Genomic DNA, 21101 nt, shown 5'->3' with positions numbered 1-21101 from the left:
TCCATTTCGACAATAAAACAAATTCCAAAAAAGGTTTACATTGGCACTTTTTCATATAAGGTCTTCAATTGGTCTTTCAACACAGGTGAATCTCTTATACAAAAGCGATACAAAGTATATAAAAAAAACAAGGAAGATGCTGCCATTATTTTTCAATATCGATGTAAGATTGTGTATTTTTTGTTCAATTATTTTATATGTGTAGATTTAATAGACATAGTGCCATATTTATTTATTTTTGAGTGAAATGCGGAAAAACATTACACGTTATTAGCCATTATGGTATATTACGGCACATGTATTAAATTCCATGATTTGTGTTTAAATAACTTTGGATCTAACCTAATTTTCTGTTATTTGACAAAATTACATCACCGAAAACTGACCTCTAAATGCTTGTTTTTATTTATTTTAGTTTAATAATACTTTTAGTCTGGTTTTAAATCATATGATCATATTAATTTTTCATATTACATAGATTTGTTCCACAATCTGCATATATACTTAAAAATATGAAATTATAACATGCCTGATTTTTTAATCAGGCATGGCATATGTATAATTTGTGTATTGATTTATATTAATATAAATCTGAAATAAAATATCACAACTATTTCAATTTATTAAACAAACCTACATCTTAGTATGCTTTAAAATAAAGTGTTAATTCACATCCTAATTAAAAATATATTTGACAGGCTGTTTATTTCTTTATTAATGTCATTTTTAATATAAACATATTAAGTAGTTATTTAATCCCAATTAAGTAATGATACTAATATTATCATCACAGTACAAATTGAATTATAAGAGCACAAAATACACACTCAAAGCTTCGAGATATCATTTTCGTCTGGGGTCCATAAACACACAATGGTCCGATGATATCTCGACTGTCCAACAATGGCTGCCAACTTTGACCCGCTGCAAATGTGTTTCGCCAAAGTGGCACATACTATACACCACACTCATGACATGAGAACATAACGCGACCAAAATAATAGAGCGTTGCGCAAGCCCTCCGAGCAAGGGTCCCACGCGAGATCTCTTTTTTCCCACCCATAACACTCGGTGTCCCAACACCACCACAGAGACCATTGTCCCGGGACGAAGGTCGCCCCTAAGACGAAACCCGGAGCGGTAGGGGCCCCAAGCTATATAGGCAACCCCGGGGGCGGCGCCTCTCAGTACCACGTCTGATCTCCTTTCATGTAGTCCGATGCGAAGATGAGTGCTCACGAGGTGGGTACAGATAGTGATGGTGTTGTTTGTTTATGTGATTGTTTATGTTCAAATAAAAGTGAAATAATAATAATAATAATAATAATAAAAATACATAATTCAGTGACGTTCAATAAAATTGTGATATTTTATTCGAAGTGAATGTGCTACAATATATTTATTCGTCGGGCTACTTTTAAATGCATTGTTGAATTAATTTTGAATACAGCAACTTATATTTAATATATATATATATATATATATATATATATTTAAAATAAAATTAATTATAAATTATATTAATAATATGTTTAATATTAAATTCAATTAAATAAAAAATAGTTATATACAATAAGTGTAAATACTAATAGATATAAAACGGACCATACTATTCATTTATAAAAAATATTTCTTAGTCACTTTATAAAAAAGCGATTAGCTAATAATAATTTATAAATATATTATTATTTAATAATTAGTATATTTATTAAATTTTAATAATAATATTGATGTACAAATATGCAAAAAAATAATGGTAAAAATTATATAGAATTTAATAAAAACGTTTTTACTAAAATGATAATAAAATCAATAGCGATTATAATAACTTAGTAAGTTCCGAATATAAAAAACTTATCTATTTACTTCATAAATACAAATTAGATCATTGCAGTAACATTGTTTTTTATTTAAAAACTACTATTTTATATATTAAACACTATTTAATTTATTGAAATATGTTATATTCTATTTTTTTTATTTTATAACTGCAACACTACGCAAATGTCTTTATAATTTTGTTGCTTTTCTTCTCTTAGAAACTTTCATACAAAGAATCACATTGTCGCTAATAAATGCTTTACTTTCATTGTTGCAGATATCTAGATGGCTACTTATATTTTTAACATGTCTTCCGCTCTTGATTGTCACAGCAGAAGAAACTCAAATGGAAGAAACCACAATCAACGCAAACGCAACTGAACCAAAAATCAACCAAACAATTACTGAACCAACCAAAGATTTATTTTTAGCAGAAACCGCTGACCCCAAAAAAGTAGAGATAGTAAAACAAATAAGGAGATTGAACGAAGACGGTTCATACACCGTAGGATACGAAGCTGGCGATGGCACTTTTAAAATAGAAAGCAGAGACGTGCAAGGCAACATTAAAGGAACTTTCGGATATGTAGACGGTGATGGAGAAATCAAAAGAGTATCTTATTCGACAAGCAATACCACTCAACCACCGCTATTATTGCCAATCTTACAAACGACGCGATTTAACAGAACTTCGCCGACGACTAGAAGACCTCAACCTACTATAATATATCCGAAGACTAGTAGTAATCCTACCAGACCTACAGTAATACAGTCGATTCCTAGAAGAAGGCCTACTCATTCGAGTGCAATAACAACGACCGAATCTTACAGGACAGTCTCCGGAAATTTACCTCAAGTAAATAACTCAGAGACTGACTCTGCGAAGACAATAAAACAATTTCCCATATTCACACCTCGCACAACGGCGGAAACGATCAAATCCGTTCTGCTCTCGGAAGCACAACCATCAATCACTATAGAACCGAAAGTGTATCATCAGAACGGACAGCAGAGGATGCCCATTGAAATAAATAGCACCGCTGCGACCAGTACGCCGAATTTCTTAAGATCGACAGAAAGAAGCAAAGATAGCAAATTCATCAGGAACAACGCCATAAGAAGGCAATTGAATCAAAATTATGATAATGAACAGATGTTTGCCATTCAACAATCAGCTGGAGGTGACACTACAGATGTATATGGAGGATCGATTCAAGTCGGCACAGCTAGACCTTTATTCACAACTACTACTTTAAGACCTAGATTGCTACCGATTCATTCAATTTTATCATCAAGACATAAATTGACTACGAACGCGCCGGCTGTACATGAAGATCAACAAGAAACGACATTAGAAGCTACCACAAATAGATTAGAAGCTGAAGGCTTTGTAACGTCAAATCCGATACCATTACTACCAATAAACGAAAACGAGCAAAGGGTCTTAGAAAGACCGTTCTTGAGACATCAACCTCAAATGGCACACTTTAGAACTAGAGATTTTTTAAGAGACAATCCCGGAGCTCCAATCCCCATTGGAAATCAACGCGTATTACTAAGATACAATCCTAATCTTCAATTGAACGAAGGCGATCAATATATTCCTAGACAGCATATTCAACCGCAAATACCACCCCCGGCGAATATCGTTCCAGTGCCAAGTCAAGAGATGCAGCAAGATAAATCCAATATTATTGCAATACCAGTTCAACAAATACCACCGGAGCGATTTCAGATATATAACCCTTATATTCAACAGCCAAGGGTAGAAAATGTTCAACAAAGAGTTCCGTTAAATGAATTTGGACCGATTACGGCACCAGTCAGTACTAAAGATTTAAAAAGGCTGCTTCAACAGTTGCTCGTACGCCAGAATAGATTCCAGACTTTAATGGATATAAGAAATAATTATAATCCTGGTTATAATCAACAGTATCAAACACCTTTGTTTGAGCCTGAATATAGACAGAAATCTGTTTATGGACCTAGATCTGTTTTTCAGAATCAGTTTGCTGAATCTAGACCTTATAATGGATATATGCCTCAGGTGCGTCAAGTGTCTTATAATCAAAATTATCAGTATCAGCCGTATCAAAATCAATTAAGGAACGATTATAGACCACAAGATGACGGATACCGTAATGAGATAAATAATTTTGATCCAGCTATGCCCTATGAGAGTCAAAGATTCGTTCCGAAACGAAGGTTTTACAGGCCAAGGCTTTATGAGCCACGATATGAAGATAATATGAATTCGGTGGCGGAAGCCAACGAAGAAAATCCTGCGTTTTTACCGCCGGAAGTTAGAGAGGCACTGCTTTTAAAAATGTTAATGTTGGCCATCAATCCGGATTTTAATCCTTCATTAGCTGAAACACAACCGGCGATGACAACCACACAGCCGGAATATAGAAAAAAGGTTAGGAATGTTCAAATTTTAGGCGAAGAAGCAGACGAAACCAAAGAAGAGGAGCAGAAGATGGAGAGGACGTAGGATTATGTTTTATATTATAATTAAAGCGCTTGTTGTTATTTATATTTTATTTACCAAAAATATCTATGATATATATATTTTTGTACAAACCGATTGTAGATAAATATTATGTGTTATAAAATAAATTTTATTTAAGTTGAATCATTGTTTCATTTGTAGTATATATTTATTAATAATAATCAAACCCTGCATCTTGTTATGTATTGTCTCCGAAGAAAGTTTCTCATCATCACAAAAATGGCTAGATTCATGCAAAACTGCTATTACGTATTATTAAGAGGAAACTGAAAGTGGTCTGATTTTTTTCGTAGACACGCGACAAATCTGCTGTGTATGATGATGGAGTCGTTTCCGTGGGAATCTGGTTCTTTATCTTTTTGCCGAGATCTAGAAAGAAAAGCGTTGTGCGGTCGTTTCCCATTCGGTTGCACAACTTTTGCCGTTTGCTTGCCTTTGAGAAAAACTGAGTTTGTGTGACGCGTGTCGCCACACACGTATAAAAAGGATTTCGTCACAAAACAATGGTAACTGGTTTTTCCTTGGTCGCTTTCGATTGTAGGTCCAAGTTGATCTTGCGATTCTCATATCAATCTTATCTCGGACACAAGCTGTACGAAATATATTTTAGTTTTAATTAATTGCACAAGCGCGTGCGATTGGCTGCCAAAAGGAATTTTTATTGTTTGATTGTGTTTTTTTAATGATCTAGAAAAGTGTTATATATTATTATGACGCAATGTACGAAATTATTTATTGTTCTGCTTGTGAGATTAATTTTCATTATAAATATTTTTATGAGCCAACGGAAATTTATTTACTTAATATAATGTAAAAATTATATAACTAGACTTTTCACAAACTACATTTGTGATTTATTTTAAAAACTATTTTTATTAAATCTGTAGAATTAAAACCAATCAAACGACAAGTACTATAAGATCAATTGGTTTATCAACAGTATTTGTATATCAAGATTTAGAAATTTATTTAATTTTATGTATTTTTAAAAAAAAACATGTAATATAAGTCTTATTTTGTATAACTTGTATTCATATAACTTTTGAAGAACAATAAATTATTATAAATACTTCTTCGCATTTCAAGTGCTTTTCTTTAACATGTTGATATTACTTGATAATTAAATTATTTTCTATTATGAAAACGATACATATCTTATATAGAAAAAAAAATCGAAAATACTGAACATATAACTAAATACTTTATTTATTACCAAAAATGTTTTTTAAGTGAATCTTGTAGGGAAAAAACATAAAAATATTTTATATACGTATCTATATTAAAAATATTCTATTTAAGAAAAAAAATATAATAGCAATTGACATAATTCACGATTTTTTATTTAATAATAATTATAACATATAAGAAATAAAATACTGCACTACTGATATTATAATTATAATCTCAAATATCTATAATATATACAAAAGTTTTAATGATTTATCTACATCAAGTCTATTTCGTAATCTGTTTCAAAATAAAATATTATTTTTTCAATGGACGCTGAGCTTACTAAAGAAAAATTAATAATCACAAAAAAATACGCCTAATTTGAGTGTTTTCTCATTTCTGCCTTTCATAATTTTTCACTATTTAGTAATGGAAAATTTATCGCATTACTACTAAACGTGGATTTAGGAAAGTATTCGGTGTCTTCAATATTAAGAGCTAAACAATAGACCAAAAATCTAGATGTATTTTTGACAAACATTCTTCTGTATTAAATTAATAATTTTTAATGAGCAATTTTCCCAAATAACGTGAATTAATTATACTGACTAAATATGTGCAAAAATTAATGCATTATATATTTATTTTTTGGTAAACTATCTATATGATTTTTGCTCTGTTAGTGTATTTTTTAATAAGTCTATATCTATATTAGTATGTTTTTATTTTTATAAGTCTATTTCTCTGTTAATTAATTTTTATTATGTATATATTATAAGTCTTATTTTTATTAACCCTTCATTTCATGATTTTATTTAAAATATTACAGGTCAAATAATAATAAAAAATATGTATATTAAAAATCAAATTAAATAAAAACAGTATATTGCAAATATGCAACATTAAAAAAATATAGAATTTATGACGCCATATATCTTTGCAGTTTAGAGCTTGTTGCAAATTTACAACATCATGAAAACAGTGTTAAATCTCAACCAATATAGAAATATTATCAAATTGTAAAGATTTTAAGGCATTTGAAATAAATAATAATTATTTTAAAATGCATTGGGATACAATTCACAAAGGTTTATTATTAACGTTTTTTCTGCCGAAATAAGCCGTGATTGTGTTTGCTGCATTTTTTTAGTATTTATGAAGCTTATGTATATTTCATAACATTACCATAAGTTATTTCATTCTAAAGTAGAAATATAAATATGTGCAAAACAGTTAAATGTGTAAGTTTTGATCCTCAAATATTTATTTTATTCATCATCTGTAAAACAACCATATAACTCTTTCGCATGATTTATTCTTAAGTATTACACTGAATTTTAAGAAACTCATAGAATAGACTTTTCTGTATGGTTTTTTTCTGTTGCATATTTTTTGCATTATCTTAGAGTTATTAACAATTAATATTTAAATAATTGTAATTTATGGTTGCATACACTACTATATATGATATAATAGAATAACTTTTAAATAAAAACGTAATAGTATACTACACATTTAGTTAAAAAAACAATAAAACTTTGTGATTATGCCTGAAGACGGTGTTTTACAACTTTATCGAGTAGCTGTTATTAATTAATACAAGACAAGAAAATGTAAACCTGATGCCAAGTTGAAGGCAGCTTAAAAGACTACAAGCAGTTTTTATTACCCAAAAATTTAACTGGATGAAGTGGAAATAGTGTCACTAAAAAATCTATGGGTGAATATAATTATGTGATTATATAATTATCATGTGGTTAATATTTTTAAATTTAATAATTAAAAACTGTTTTTCACAATCTCAATGCAAATATCATCTAGTTCTTTAAAAACAGAAAAAAGGTTAAATTAATTTGTGTAAATTAAAAATAATGCATAATATATTTCGAGCTTAATAAATTAATCCTGAAAAGTGTGTTTTCGTTTATGTTATGAAGTATAAATTAGATTTTTTAATTTGATTAAAATTTATTTTTCACAATTATTTTATTTAATATTTTATTAAAATCAATTATTAATATATTAATGTATATCTCATTCGAATTAAAGTAGAAAAAGCATTCGATTAAATTAATATCCATTGGATTTTTGTGTTATTTAATTAGTAAAATATAATTTCTCTATTTATTTGGATTTTTCTGAAAAAATAGGTACATAAGAAATTTTTATCATTAAAAATATATAAAGATGTGCTTTATTTTATATATTTAAAAAAATTGTAATAATAGTTTTATGTGATTTAAAATCAATAATAAATTATGTTATTTATCTAAGTGAAGTAAGATAATAAATAATAAAAAAATAATTCATGATTTTTTTTAATATACGAAACACGATGTCCAATATTGATTTTTATCTGATTCTAATATGTTTCTCATAATATCATAATTATTACCTGGCAAATATTTCTGATTTATTAAAATGCATAAAAAAATATTTAACTAGTTTATAAGTTCTATAACTTACACTTACATTTTTGAAATCTAGTATTTGCATAAAATAATAATATTATTATTCCAATTACACAAAATATTTAGTAAGTGATTTGGACTGATTTAGGTCAGTTTTTTAATCTAATCTTATTTAAAAAAAATAGTCGCAGACAAATTATTAGTTGTCAAGCAATCGGTATTTATAAAAAAAATGGTCAGTAATTATTTTAATAAAATTACATAATCTGTTTTCCAATAATATAAAATATTCTAAATATACATTTCTATATATAAAATATTTTATAAAAAATATTGTTTCATTATTGTCTCTATGAATGGCAAAAAATTACTATTCTTAAAAAAAATTTTAGCACGAAACAGTATCACGAAAAATATAATATACTCAAAAATCAAGTTTACATATAATATAACAAGAAATAATACAATATATTTATATATATTACGTATTACTATTTTTTTAATTGATAAACGTTTTATAAATAATATAGAAATAAAACACAATTTAGATTTAAAATTAATTTATTTTAACAACTCATTGTTAAAAAATCGGTGTTCAATCTGTTTATACATATTTTTTTGTCAAAAAATATAAAAAAATAAAATTTACATTATATACACACACATTCGTAAATCACATTGAGCTTTAATATAGGATTTGGTTAAAGCGAATAAATTACCTACAGGTGGGAACTTTTGCTTAATAAAAACCGAACGAAATATCGTGTGTCGGTTGTCCGTTGCCCTTAGGTAACGAAAACTGCTCTTCTAATTGATCAAAAAAGCCACCCTTTGCTGCCTTTGGGGCTGGTCTTGGGGAGAAAACTTGTGGTTTATATTCAGGCTGTGCGAATTGGGTCAACTGAGCTTTGGCCGGTTGAGGTCTGTAATATTGACCATCATCTTCCGGCTCTTGGTATTGGTTAGCATTCGCGGTGTTGGAAGGTTGAGCATATTGAATCTGTTGACGGAATTGGGAAGTAGGGACGAAGAAGTTTTGTTGGGCTTGTGGAGCTTCTGTGTAGGCTGCGGTGTGAGTTCTTGGAGTTTGAGGAGCTATTGGTGCAGGTCTCCTAACTGCTGGTGCTTGGTATGCTTCAGGGGCTGCTTGCGCTCCAGAGAAGAAGGCAGGCTATAATAATATATTTATGATTAATACAAAATATATTTTAATATGTAAAGAAAATATTAAACAAATTTTATTTTAAAATATTTGTATCCAACGGTGCATTATATTTTATTTTTGTATAAATAATAATCAAAATTACGTTTTTTTATTAACAGAATATTATTTAAATCAATTATGCTTTGTTTTACTGACCAAATTTTCCAATAACATATTTGCATATTTTTTTATGAAGATACACATACACTACTTACCCTCTTCGGAACAGGAGCAGCAGCTGGTTGAGCACCAGCAAAGAAAGATGGCTTTTTTAACATAAAAATAATTAAAATTAATATCATATATTGGCATTAAAGCATTTTTAAATTATTACCCTTTGTGGTGCTGGAGCTGGAGCTGTATTATAAACAATATGTTTGGGCCTCAACTGAACTGAAGCCTGAGTTGGAGCTGGAACTGGCACTTGGACTTCCTGTTGTTCCCAGTTGGGAATTTGTTGAACAGCGGGTCTTGGTTGATATTGCTGTTGAACTGGTCTTGGACGATTAACTTGTTGGGGTCGTTTTGGCTGAAAACAATTTATTATAATAATACAAAATACTAATAATAAATCAGTATATTGTATATAAATTACCTGAATGACTCTTTGAGGATACTCTTCTTCTGGTTCATCGGGAGCGTTGAAATTTACAGGCGGTACTTCGATTCCTTCACCCGATGGTTGGAATCCGAATTTGTTAGCTCCATATTCGACGACGTGTAACTAAAATATTTGACATTTTTATGACCTTGCGACAAATAGAGCGGTAGCTTTAAACGACCGTCGCTTTTAACCTTGAAAGCTATTAAAATTGATTGATTCGTGTATAATATACATAATTGAGGATGTTCACCTTTCCATTGGCGTCAGTGTATCCATATTTTCCTCTTACTTCACCGTTAGCTTCTTTAGTTTCAATTTTGAATTGACCATCGGCAGCTTCAAATCCATAAGTGTATGAACCATCATCGTTGTGCCTTTAACATCATTAAAAATATGAGTTAATTGGAATTGCACTAAGAGATATCGACGCGCGTGAAAAAACAAACCCGCGAATGTAAAAATGTATCGATTTACAAAATCGTTAATAATATTATGCAAAACGTTTCGTAATATATAAGTATACTAACTTGTCGATCTGCTTCAAAATTGGAACAACCGTGGGCACTGGTTTCGCCAACTCTACGTCATCATCGAAGCCTCTGTAAGAAGCTCTGGATACTCTTTCTTCGCCATAATCCTGAGCATATCCAGGCGATAAGAGAGCTGCGCTCAATATGCTCTGAAAACAATAATAATTATTCATATTTTTCTCATACCAATCAGGTCAACGTCGATTATTATATCACGCATAAATCCGCAAAAGAGTATAATCTAATCATAATTGACACGCAACAGTTCATAAACCTAACGTTTCATATTACACGAGTGATGCAATTATGCACAATTGCGGTCACAGAAAGCTTTAATAATATAACGATGCTTAAATATGCTATTAAGCACTTTAAGAATATATTATTAGATGTATCAACAAAGATCACATTCACTTTTCACTCACTTAGCGAACGTCACATTCGCATTTTTTCACTTTTCCACAGTTCATTCGATACATAATCAATCAATTTCATTCCGTGCGTAACATATAATATATTATAACATTTTTCAATATTTTTTTTTTCAAAATTTGACAAAATTTCATGCAAACTGACCAGTGTTATAAAACCAATCATGGCGGACGCGAAAACTATTATCAGTGGGTCCGACTAGAAACGACCAGTTTTATACTGACCAACTTTGTTCCTATAATCTGATTATCCCTTTCACTTCGACGCGTGTAATGTGCAAAACCCGGCAAGGATTCAGAATACAATAATGTCCATTGTAAGCACTCGTTTTGCGATACAATTATGTGAAAAATATGCATTATTCACATATGAGACAACCTAAATGCTTTGTTTATATGATTAATGTTATCAGTTTGATAGTTATAAATTAGTTAATTTATTATGAGAACTGTAAAAATATTTTTTAAATATTTACAACGAATTATTTCGGATATAATATCAATGTACATATTTATATAATATAAATGTATAAATAAAAAATATGAATAAAAAATTAAAAATGAAAGTGATGACCTCGATTAATTTAACACAGACATAATTGAACTAAATACTTTTAATTTCTCTTTTTATTATTAAATAATATATAAATGTTTATATAAAAATATATGTTTTGCATTATAATATATAGAATGCATATAAATTTATAAATCACCAATTAAAAAAATTAATAAAAATTCAATTATATATTTTTTCAATAATAAAAAAGTGTAGCTTTTACCGAAGTATTTTTTATTACAAAATAAGAGCAATATTTAATAAAGCCTGTATATATAATTTAAGTAGTTTTATTTGCTTTTTATTAGTAATTTAATTAAAAGGTTAATAGTTTTAAGGGTCAGTAATTAGATTAAATGATCAATAATTACTAAAGGATCGAAAAGTTTATTTTAACCGGATGTTAATAATTTAATAATTATGCTAGATATTATGAATTATTTAATTACTCTAAATTGATATACTAAAAACACAAACAATCCTTTATATACTGTAATTTAAATATCAATTATTAAAAAAAATATATAAGCGGAGCTTTACTGATCATTATCAAAAAGTTATTGAACATTAATGAAAAAGTTACTGGACATTTTAATTATATGATAAATGGACCAAATATAATATTGTACATACTTATGAATCAAAACATTTTTTCATAAAGAATTGTTAATCTTAAATAAAAACATTATAAGTGCATGCATTTATCAGTATTTTTATTATTTATAATAATAATCTATAAATTCTATGTATATATATATACAGGTCTACTATAAATATAAAATTAAATTATTTTAATATTTTCACTTAAAATGATACTAATAATATAATATATTAATTTGTAATAAATGTATCTAAGTTTAAAACCATGTTTAAAATATATATTATTTCACTTGCAGCTAACTTAAGTCATCATTCATGGATAAACGCGTTTATTACATAAATTATTAAGTATTCATGATTTTTTTCACATTCTAGAATTGAAAATTTGGCACACTTTTCCATTAAAAACAATTTTTATTTCTTCAAATATGAAAGGCAGACAAATCAAACTTAATAGTAATATTATAGGACAATTAATTTATCATTGTAAAAATAATCATATTTGCTACAAAAAATTTTGAAATCTATACTATCGTTATCGACAAGTTACATATTAACCCTTTAATTGCTAGTTATATATTGATGTATTACCTTCTGAGAATTTTTTCTGTTTCAGCAAACAGATTTTTTTATTTAAAAAATTACATAAAATTTTAATAATATATTACATTTAATTTTAAATGTATATTTTAAAGCAACAATTCATAAAAATGACTCAAGAAAAACATAATAAACTGTATACATTTATGACGTTCATATGCACCGTACAAGCGTTTTTGTTATTTAATTTTTTTAAGTAAATACCATAAACGCAATAAATAATTTATAATATTTCGGCAATCAAAGGGTTAATAAGTTAATTTTAAAATATACTTTAGATATAATGACAATGTGATGCTTTAACATATTACTGATCCTATACTCATCAACTTTCTTGAGAAAATTTATGAGAAATAATTAAAAGAAAATTATATTTTACCTACATGTAGTTAGAGCTTTAATTGCAAAGACATGTCATACCGCATAGTTAATTCAACATGAAAAAATTCACGGTTGGCAACAACGTGTAGCTACTTTCGCCGTCATCGAAGGTTCCCCACTGGTGCCCTTGAAGTTGTATCACAATGAGCATATAAATCTATATATAAAATAATATATAATATCTCGAAACTGGACCACTCAAAATCTTTAAAAAATATAACAAGAAAAACCGGATTTCAAACTTTAAATACAAAAAAATGCTGTCATGTAACAATGCTTTATGTGAAACGTATTGGCAATCAGTTTATTTAGATACACTTAATATATTTTGATCACGATCTGAGGAACTTTCCTCAAGTTGAACTATTTTAGAAACTTTTATTTTATTTCTCTTGACGCTTAATACGTTGCGCTTTAAATATATTAATTATATACAATTATCAAAATATTTATCAAGGTTTTAAACCAGGTAGTTATATAAAAAAATAGAGGTAAAAATAATTTAAAATTATATGTGACGTCTAGAATGTGCATTTTTTATGTTGTCTACTATACACGTAAGTATAAATGTGGAGCAAATGAACATCTATAAAAATCAACTTTATGAAAATTATAACTTTAATATATGTATACATATGTAGATAAAATAAAAATGTATTAAACATTAATTAGGAAAAATCCTTGTTTACACGTTTTTATATATTTTATAAATATTAGAAACACCCTCGAAAATATGTGAATGGACAGACTGCAAAATTTCGCTTGACGCGAAAACGCGTGAATGGACACTAATGTATTAAGAAATTTTAAAGGGTAAAAAAATAAGCACAATAAAGATATATACACAGGTACTCTTATATTACAATATTTATTATGTTCAACTAATCGAATATTAAATAAACGATAAAATACGTATTGGAATATATTTGTAATGACATACAAATCGAAAAGAAAAATTGTTAAAAAAATAATGAAAATTAATAAGACAATTTATTTATTTTTAATAATAGAGCATTTTGTGTTTCACCTTATTATTTGCAATGAGAATATTATTACTATTGATTTAAAAGAGATAAAAAAATTAAACTAACCATTGAAAAAATCCAGTTGCTCGAAAATATGGGTAATTTATAGAATTTCGACGTTACAAAGTGTTTATATTAATTGTTATAGCGACGGCGACGGCAGTTATAAATAATATAAACATAAGAATATTAATGTTGAAAAACAAAAAATTGTATACCTGTGCTTTAGTTGAGCTTTAGTTTCTGCAGTGGCACATCGGAGAAACAAATTGACTTCTTGCAATGGTAAAATATATAAAGACTTAATTAACAATTCACAACCGTGCTTTTAGTGTTCGTCTGATTTCGGTATTCTTAGAAATTATTTATTTTAAATATTCCACTACAGAAATAAATAAATGCTTTACGAAAAGTTGGACAAATATTCGAATAAAGAATATTAAAAAAAGACGAATATGTTTAGATTAGAGTCTCTCACAATTTCTAAATAGCAACTAAGATTATTCAGGAAAATTATTATAGATATCGAACAATTATTTGCTATAATAGTTATAAAGATAAACCAAATAGATTCAAAGTTTAATTTAATAATAGAAGTATTTATTTATTGTCATAGCTATTTATTATATTTTTGTTATTATAAATTATATTATAAATACCGTACTTTTTTAAGATAAAAATCTTTAAAAAATGTAAAACGTATAACTGTATCTACCAGATAGACCCCAATTAACGACCCGAACACAATTGAATATCCCTGTCCTAAAAGAAATACACTCACTTAAGATCAAAGAGGCATTAAGTAATAATATATACATACAATATAGATTACAATAATTTACATTCTAATAAATATGATAGGTCGTTCTTTCATAATCCTTTAAGACAATCTATATTTTATATTTAATCCATACGTTCGTCATCGACCTTCTAAGCATAGACTTACGGCTTAAACCCATAAACCCAAATTGCGATCCATTTCCACCACGCCCGTTCACTCTCGCCATTTCGTAAATCGATTATGTATAAAAGGACGGCGTTTAGGTGCAACGACTCCATTCCGGCTCCAGCCTGCTGTGATATTTTCACTCGCACTGCTCCCATTCACAATGTTTTACTTACTCGATGGCCTTAGTCTTAGGTGGCGAAGGTGGCACGCGACCGGTCTGAAGGAATTTGCTCTGAAGGCCTTTTCCTGGACCACACCTTCACCAGACAGTCCGCACCCAACGCAGCCATACACTTCTTTGTTAATGGATACAAAAAATAACGCATTCAAGCATATTAATCAGCATACAACACATTCTAAAATGCACAGAAAGAAATTTAATATCATTGAGTTGTTTTAAAATAAAAAATATTTAGAAATTTGATCCTTATTGACACCAAAGTATTCATTAGACATTTATTATGGCATTCATTCTAGGGTGCATAAGATGAAATTTAATATTTACTAAGACTCAAATCTTCCAGATGTGGACGAAATTTTATATGGTTTGTTACATGACTATTTATTTTTAATGAATAGTATAAAAACATGTTGGAATTGTTACTCTCTCAGATACAATGTTTGCGAAATCCAATTAATTCATACAACTTTCGCAATTTCGTCAGATCTGAGCTTATAAAGAAGTTAATACAAGGATAATGGCCGGAAGGATTGAAGAAATACGCAAAAAATCTAGTCTTAACAGGTTAACATTTAATGTTAATTATGCATTTATAATATTGGAAATCAAAATAGTACAAATATATGAAAGCCTTTTTAAGCGATAGCTTTATTCTGTGAAGCGATAAAATTATGCTTTAAACTATAAAGTTTATGAACCCTTCAGTCTCATTTGAAGCAATCTGTACATTACTGTATTAAATTATATTTTTATGTGCTAATGAAACTAGTTTTACTAAGCTTGTCTATGTTATTATAACATATAAATAGAAAGCAATTGAAATCTTCTGACTAAATGTTTTTAATCGTGTGTGCTTATTAACTTGTGATATGTTTATGTTGTAATTATGTTCGAATATATTTTAGATGTAAATATGTTACAGTAGAAGTAATGTGCAAATGTTATTTTAGGTCTTGTAAATTTTAATTGTATCTATATATATTAAAAAATTAACAGTTGCGATTGATCAATTCAAATGAGTGAGAATCTAATAAAGCACATCTAAACCGAATTTTGCCCAATAGGAGAGCGCAAAAACAATTATCCCTCAGAAGTCAAAAGTCCACGTCAAAAGCAATAAAATCGTGCCGTCACCGTCGCAATGGGAATGGGTTTTCGCCCCAAAATTCGATTTAAATATACTTTAATCAATTATCTCATATTAGTCCGTAGTAATATCAATAAGGATAGCTATCATATTTTTAAAACATAATGTGATATCGAAGTGCAGGCAATCTATGGAGAATTATGCTAAATGCAATGTATGTACTTCTTCTTCCGCTTATTTTTTCCTGAGAGATGAGTTGATTTAGTTTGTTTTAGAACTTTCATTGGGTTAAGTTGGGTTTTATTAATTCGTGTAGGTTAGGTTTGGGCTTGAACAGCAAATGGACGTTTCGCAACTATCAAATTGAGTTTCATAGACATCTTAGAGTAGTTTATAATTTCACAGTTTCACTATCAAAAAAATATACTTAGTGGTGAAAATATATTTGAATAAAAGTTATATTTTCACTAGTGAAAATATAACTTCACTGAAAAATACACATTCACTATAAAATAATTATAAGTATATAAATGTACATATATAAATATTACTGCGTATAAAAAAGGTAAAATTATAATTTTACAAGCACCTGCCCGATAAATTATATTTTCACTGGTAAAAATATATATCTACCAGTGAAACTGTATTCCAATATGATTTCACTGAAATGACATATTTAAAAAAATATTTGACCGTTTTTTTAGATTTTCTTTGAGAAATAACCCGAGAATTTCTGGTTTAGAATCAGAAACGTTATTTCAGCTTTTTCTACTGGTGAAAATGTATTTGGACTTCACTTGTAAAACACACATTCACCGAAAATTACAGATTCACTGTAACATTATACATGGCATGTAAATAAATAATGATAAGTATGTAAATGTATATATTATTACATATTTAAAATTAAAATCATAGAATTTTACTTGCACCTATCAGATTATATTGTCACTGGTAAATACAATATATATATATCTACCGGTGAAAATGTATTCCTAGATGATTTCACTGAAATGACATGTTTAAAAAAATATTTTGGTGATAGTTTTTTTAAAATTTTTTTGAGGGATAACCCGAAAATTTCTGTTTTATAATCAGAAACGTTATTTCAGCTTTTTTTAATACTTAGCTAAATTCAAGGGGGGCAAACTCCTCCATATTTTCCCCTCCCCCTTCCCTCAAAATGACGTCCCTGGCGTCAGCATTTGAGATCGCTCCTCTTGCCCTAGCCATCCAGCTTCTCAACGAGCTTGTCAAACACAAGGATGTTTTCAGCGATAGCTATGAGGAGTTGAAAAATATGATGATTGGTGCTCATCTACTTCAGATGTGCATCATAACTGTTTTTTTAAATGTTTATTATTGTTTGTATAATGGGCATCATAACGCGTTGGGGTAACCTGGTCAGATTTGTAATACAACAATATTATTTTACAATCAACAGTAATATTATTTATTTTAGAACAAAATAAAATAAACATGAATCTCATTAAAATATAGCCAAATTAGTAGATTAAATAATTAATTTATGATTTATGTATTTAAGAATCTTTATTTACTCCCACATTCTAATATAAATATATTTTACTAAAACACTGTGTTGACACTAACGAGAAGGTTAACCTTGTAATATTATAATCGCCATATAAGGAAAGCTCAAGTATTAAATTATGTCAATCAGACCGGAACTACATTTATCTAAATAAACTTTAGTATACTTACTTTCAAATTATATAATATTGTGATTTATGATCGTTGAATTATAATTGCACTGCACTTTTTTTTACTAATTACATTTTTTACGATTACACTCAGCAATTATTTTTTAAACAATTACCACACCAAAATTAATTATCATTTATTATAATTAATTGTAATCGAAATCGTCGCTCGTGCATTGGAAACCTAACGAATAAATTATCGCCGATATTTTCACGCAAAGATCTTTATCAGAGTAAATTTTATGATTTATTTATGAATTTTCACTTTCGGCTTAGTCCTTTTGAACATGCTATTCGTGCCATGAAAATTAAAACCATTAAACGACATTTTGTCGAGCGGAAATGTTCACAATCGGAATTTAATTACAGAGAAAATAAATATGTCTTGAATGCCAATGCATTAACGTTTCTCAATGGCATATGAAAAAAAATATAAGACAATTGAGAACAATTTTTTTTATTATCTTAATATATGCGTATACACAACAATATATACAAAATTTACATAATTAATGCATGTCGACTATAAAAATTAATAAAATAATATTTACAAAAGATTGACGCTCGAGATTTTACTTATCTTCCTGAATAGTTGATGCTGTAAGACCCAGTTCCTATGTCGAAGTTTTTGACTGATGGATGTCCATTGTATGATGAGTAGTATTGAGACACTTGACTTTGAGGTTGCTGATATTGCTGTGGCTGCTGATATTGTTGCGGTTGTTGATATGTTTGCGGTTGTTGATAGTTTTGGGTGGCCGGCTGTTGGAATCTAGGGAAGGTTTGTTGGACGCCCGAGTATTGAGGCTGTTGGTAATTGGAGAAGGTCTGTCTGGCAGGCTGCTGGAAGTTGAAGTTGTTTTGGGCTGGTTCTTCGTAAGTAGAGTAAGCAGGTTGTGCTGGTTGAGCTGGCGTTTGGAATTTGAAGGATTGTTGGACTGGGCGGTTCTTTGTCTTGGAAACTGGGTGGCTATTTTTATATTCTCTCGTGTCGTAGATGCTAGGATCCTCTCTGTATTGACCGTCGTCTTCTTGTCCATCGGCTAAAGGTCCAGGGTTATCGTGGGACAGAGTCGGAGGTGGTACGTTAATATCACTACCTGTTAAAACATAAAAAATACAAGGTCATACTTTGTTTTGTTGGTATTTAGAGTGTCATTCGGAATGTCTATAATGCCTATAGGTTGTGTCATCTGAGTCACTTGTAACTAGATCAATTTTTGCGCAACTCAAATGTGCGACATACTATATCACCCACATATTATATAATATTACAGCAGAGTGATTTATATGTGTTAAAATATTGTAAAAAAAACTTTTCCGTCATTAACGCCCATTCCGTATTCGGCATTGAAACATTGAGTGCTATGCTGCTATATTAACAATCACATTATAATGTATTCAATTGCAACTCGTTTAACATTCCAGCGCCGAATACTAAGGCAATTCCAGAGTATTATCGAATCCGTTTGGCCAGAATTGCGCAAATGTCGTACGTAACCGAGAAAGTAATCCCTACTCGAAATTGTTTAATAATGATCGATTCTAGAGCGTAGGACTTGTAGAATGCCACTTGCGAAATATCATAATCAGGAAGTGATTGTATGTATCATTCAAAACTCACCGGATGGTTCGAAGCCCCTGTTTTTGCTGGCTCCGTATTGGACTTCTCTCAAATTTCCCGAATCGTCTACATATCCGTATTTTCCCTGAACGCTGCCGTCGGGATATTTGGTTTCGATCTTAAAAGAACCATCCCCAGCTTCGTAGCCAAAGCTATAAGAACCGTCGTCGTTTTGTTTGCTGATTTGCTTCAAAATTGGAACTGGATCTGGGCGTTTTTGTTGTTGGAATTGCGCCATCGCGCTACAGGCCATGAGGCACACCATAAAAAATTTAACCTGAAATAATAAACGAATGATGTAATACACTGTAAATATACGTAATTTTAAAGAAATTTTATAGATAATATAATAGTTATATTTATTTATATAATTTTAATTAATATATTCAGAACCTTTGTATCTTATTACGTATTAGCTTACAGCAAGTTTTTATGCACGTATGTATATATGTATATAAATTCTTGCCATTGATCTTTAAGTTCTATAACAACAACAAAAAGTAGAATCTAGTTCAATTTAAATTAATAAAATAATTAAGCTATATGAAACAGATTAGAAGATACTACTTATAAACAATAAAATGTCTATTAATTAAATTCATTCAAGTGCAAAAATTGATTTTAGTTTTATATGATACTAATGAAATCAAGTTTTTTACTTAAAAATGCAAATAGACCAACCACAAAAGATTTGGAATGCTAATTAGAAATCGTTTCCTTATAAATTAAAACTGTTTTTTACAAAATACTATGATATATAAATTTTATTTATTATTTATTTTTATTGTGTTTCGGTTAATTTTCATGACATTGGTATTTTTTATATGTAATAAATATCTATGTATATCGATTGATATACATATTTAAAAATAATTTTACAAAAGAGTCAATTCAATAATGAACGCAATTTCATGACGCATTGGGGAAACATGTCAACTCAGTTTTGTAATAGATAAATAAGTAAAACATTTTTATCTTGTATTTAATTTTTTTTAATAATTAATTTATATTATTATAAAAAAGTCTAAATTTGTAACGAAGACTTATATTTATTAAGAAATATAATATAAAATGGGTGTTACATATCTTAAATGTGCTATTTATTTAGTTTTGCTTAAATGATTTTTATTATATTGTTTTGCTTAAAAAGTAAATTTTAATAATGATCAATTTAATTTGAACAATCAAAATGTGCAACGCTTTGTTATAATAGAACAATAGCAATAAACATAATAAAAAATGGAATGATCAATGCACAATATTTATATTATTACGACCAAACTATTAACTCAAAATGGCGCTTAATGTGACAGGTGTTAATTGTTTTTTTACTTATTTGGTGACATTTTGCATTTCAACACACTTTTCATTTAAATATGATAAAAAACACTCTAATATAATTGTATTATATTAATAATAATAATAATAATTAACAATAAAATAATAATATTTGTAACGGTCAATGTCCAAAATTTATATGATTACGACCAAATGATGAATTGAAAAAAGGCGTCGTTTGACAGATGTTGTGATAACGAAAACCAAATGGTGAATTTAACGGTTATTTATTTTCTCACCTGCATTGTTATGATTATGTTTTTATTTCCAAGGTTTCGATGCGTAAGTGTGGAAAACTCGTGACGGGCGTTTTTCCGACGCGTGTTGCACGGTGTACCTCGTTGACCCAAACAGCC

The 21101-nt window shown here is 28.8% G+C and overlaps 2 protein-coding genes across 2 annotated transcripts; one reads left to right on the top strand and one right to left on the bottom strand.

The window, feature by feature from the left end:
• Positions 1–2165: 2165 nt before the first annotated feature.
• Positions 2166–4456, top strand: LOC148230656 (uncharacterized). The gene has a single exon (XM_088194846.1). The coding sequence runs from the start codon at positions 2168–2170 to the stop codon at positions 4313–4315; it is 2148 nt and encodes a 715-aa protein (XP_088050972.1). The 5' UTR covers positions 2166–2167; the 3' UTR covers positions 4316–4456.
• A 4007-nt stretch (positions 4457–8463) lies between these two features.
• Positions 8464–21101, bottom strand: LOC148230655 (uncharacterized). The gene is made up of 10 exons (XM_088195697.1): positions 20985–21101; positions 19408–19684; positions 18363–18883; positions 10829–10882; positions 10250–10401; positions 9973–10096; positions 9714–9842; positions 9453–9647; positions 9325–9384; positions 8464–9085 (listed from the first exon to the last, which is right to left on the bottom strand). The coding sequence occupies exons 1-10, from the start codon at positions 20988–20990 to the stop codon at positions 8654–8656; spliced, it is 1950 nt and encodes a 649-aa protein (XP_088051823.1). The 5' UTR covers positions 20991–21101; the 3' UTR covers positions 8464–8653.

Source organism: Plectrocnemia conspersa, unplaced genomic scaffold (genome assembly GCF_051122295.1).
Source record: "Plectrocnemia conspersa isolate PC_06_02 unplaced genomic scaffold, ASM5112229v1 ptg000010l, whole genome shotgun sequence".
Lineage (NCBI taxonomy): Eukaryota > Metazoa > Arthropoda > Insecta > Trichoptera > Polycentropodidae > Plectrocnemia > Plectrocnemia conspersa.
The sequence above is the reverse complement of the archived record's forward strand: the minus strand, read 5'-3'. Positions and strand labels throughout refer to the sequence as shown.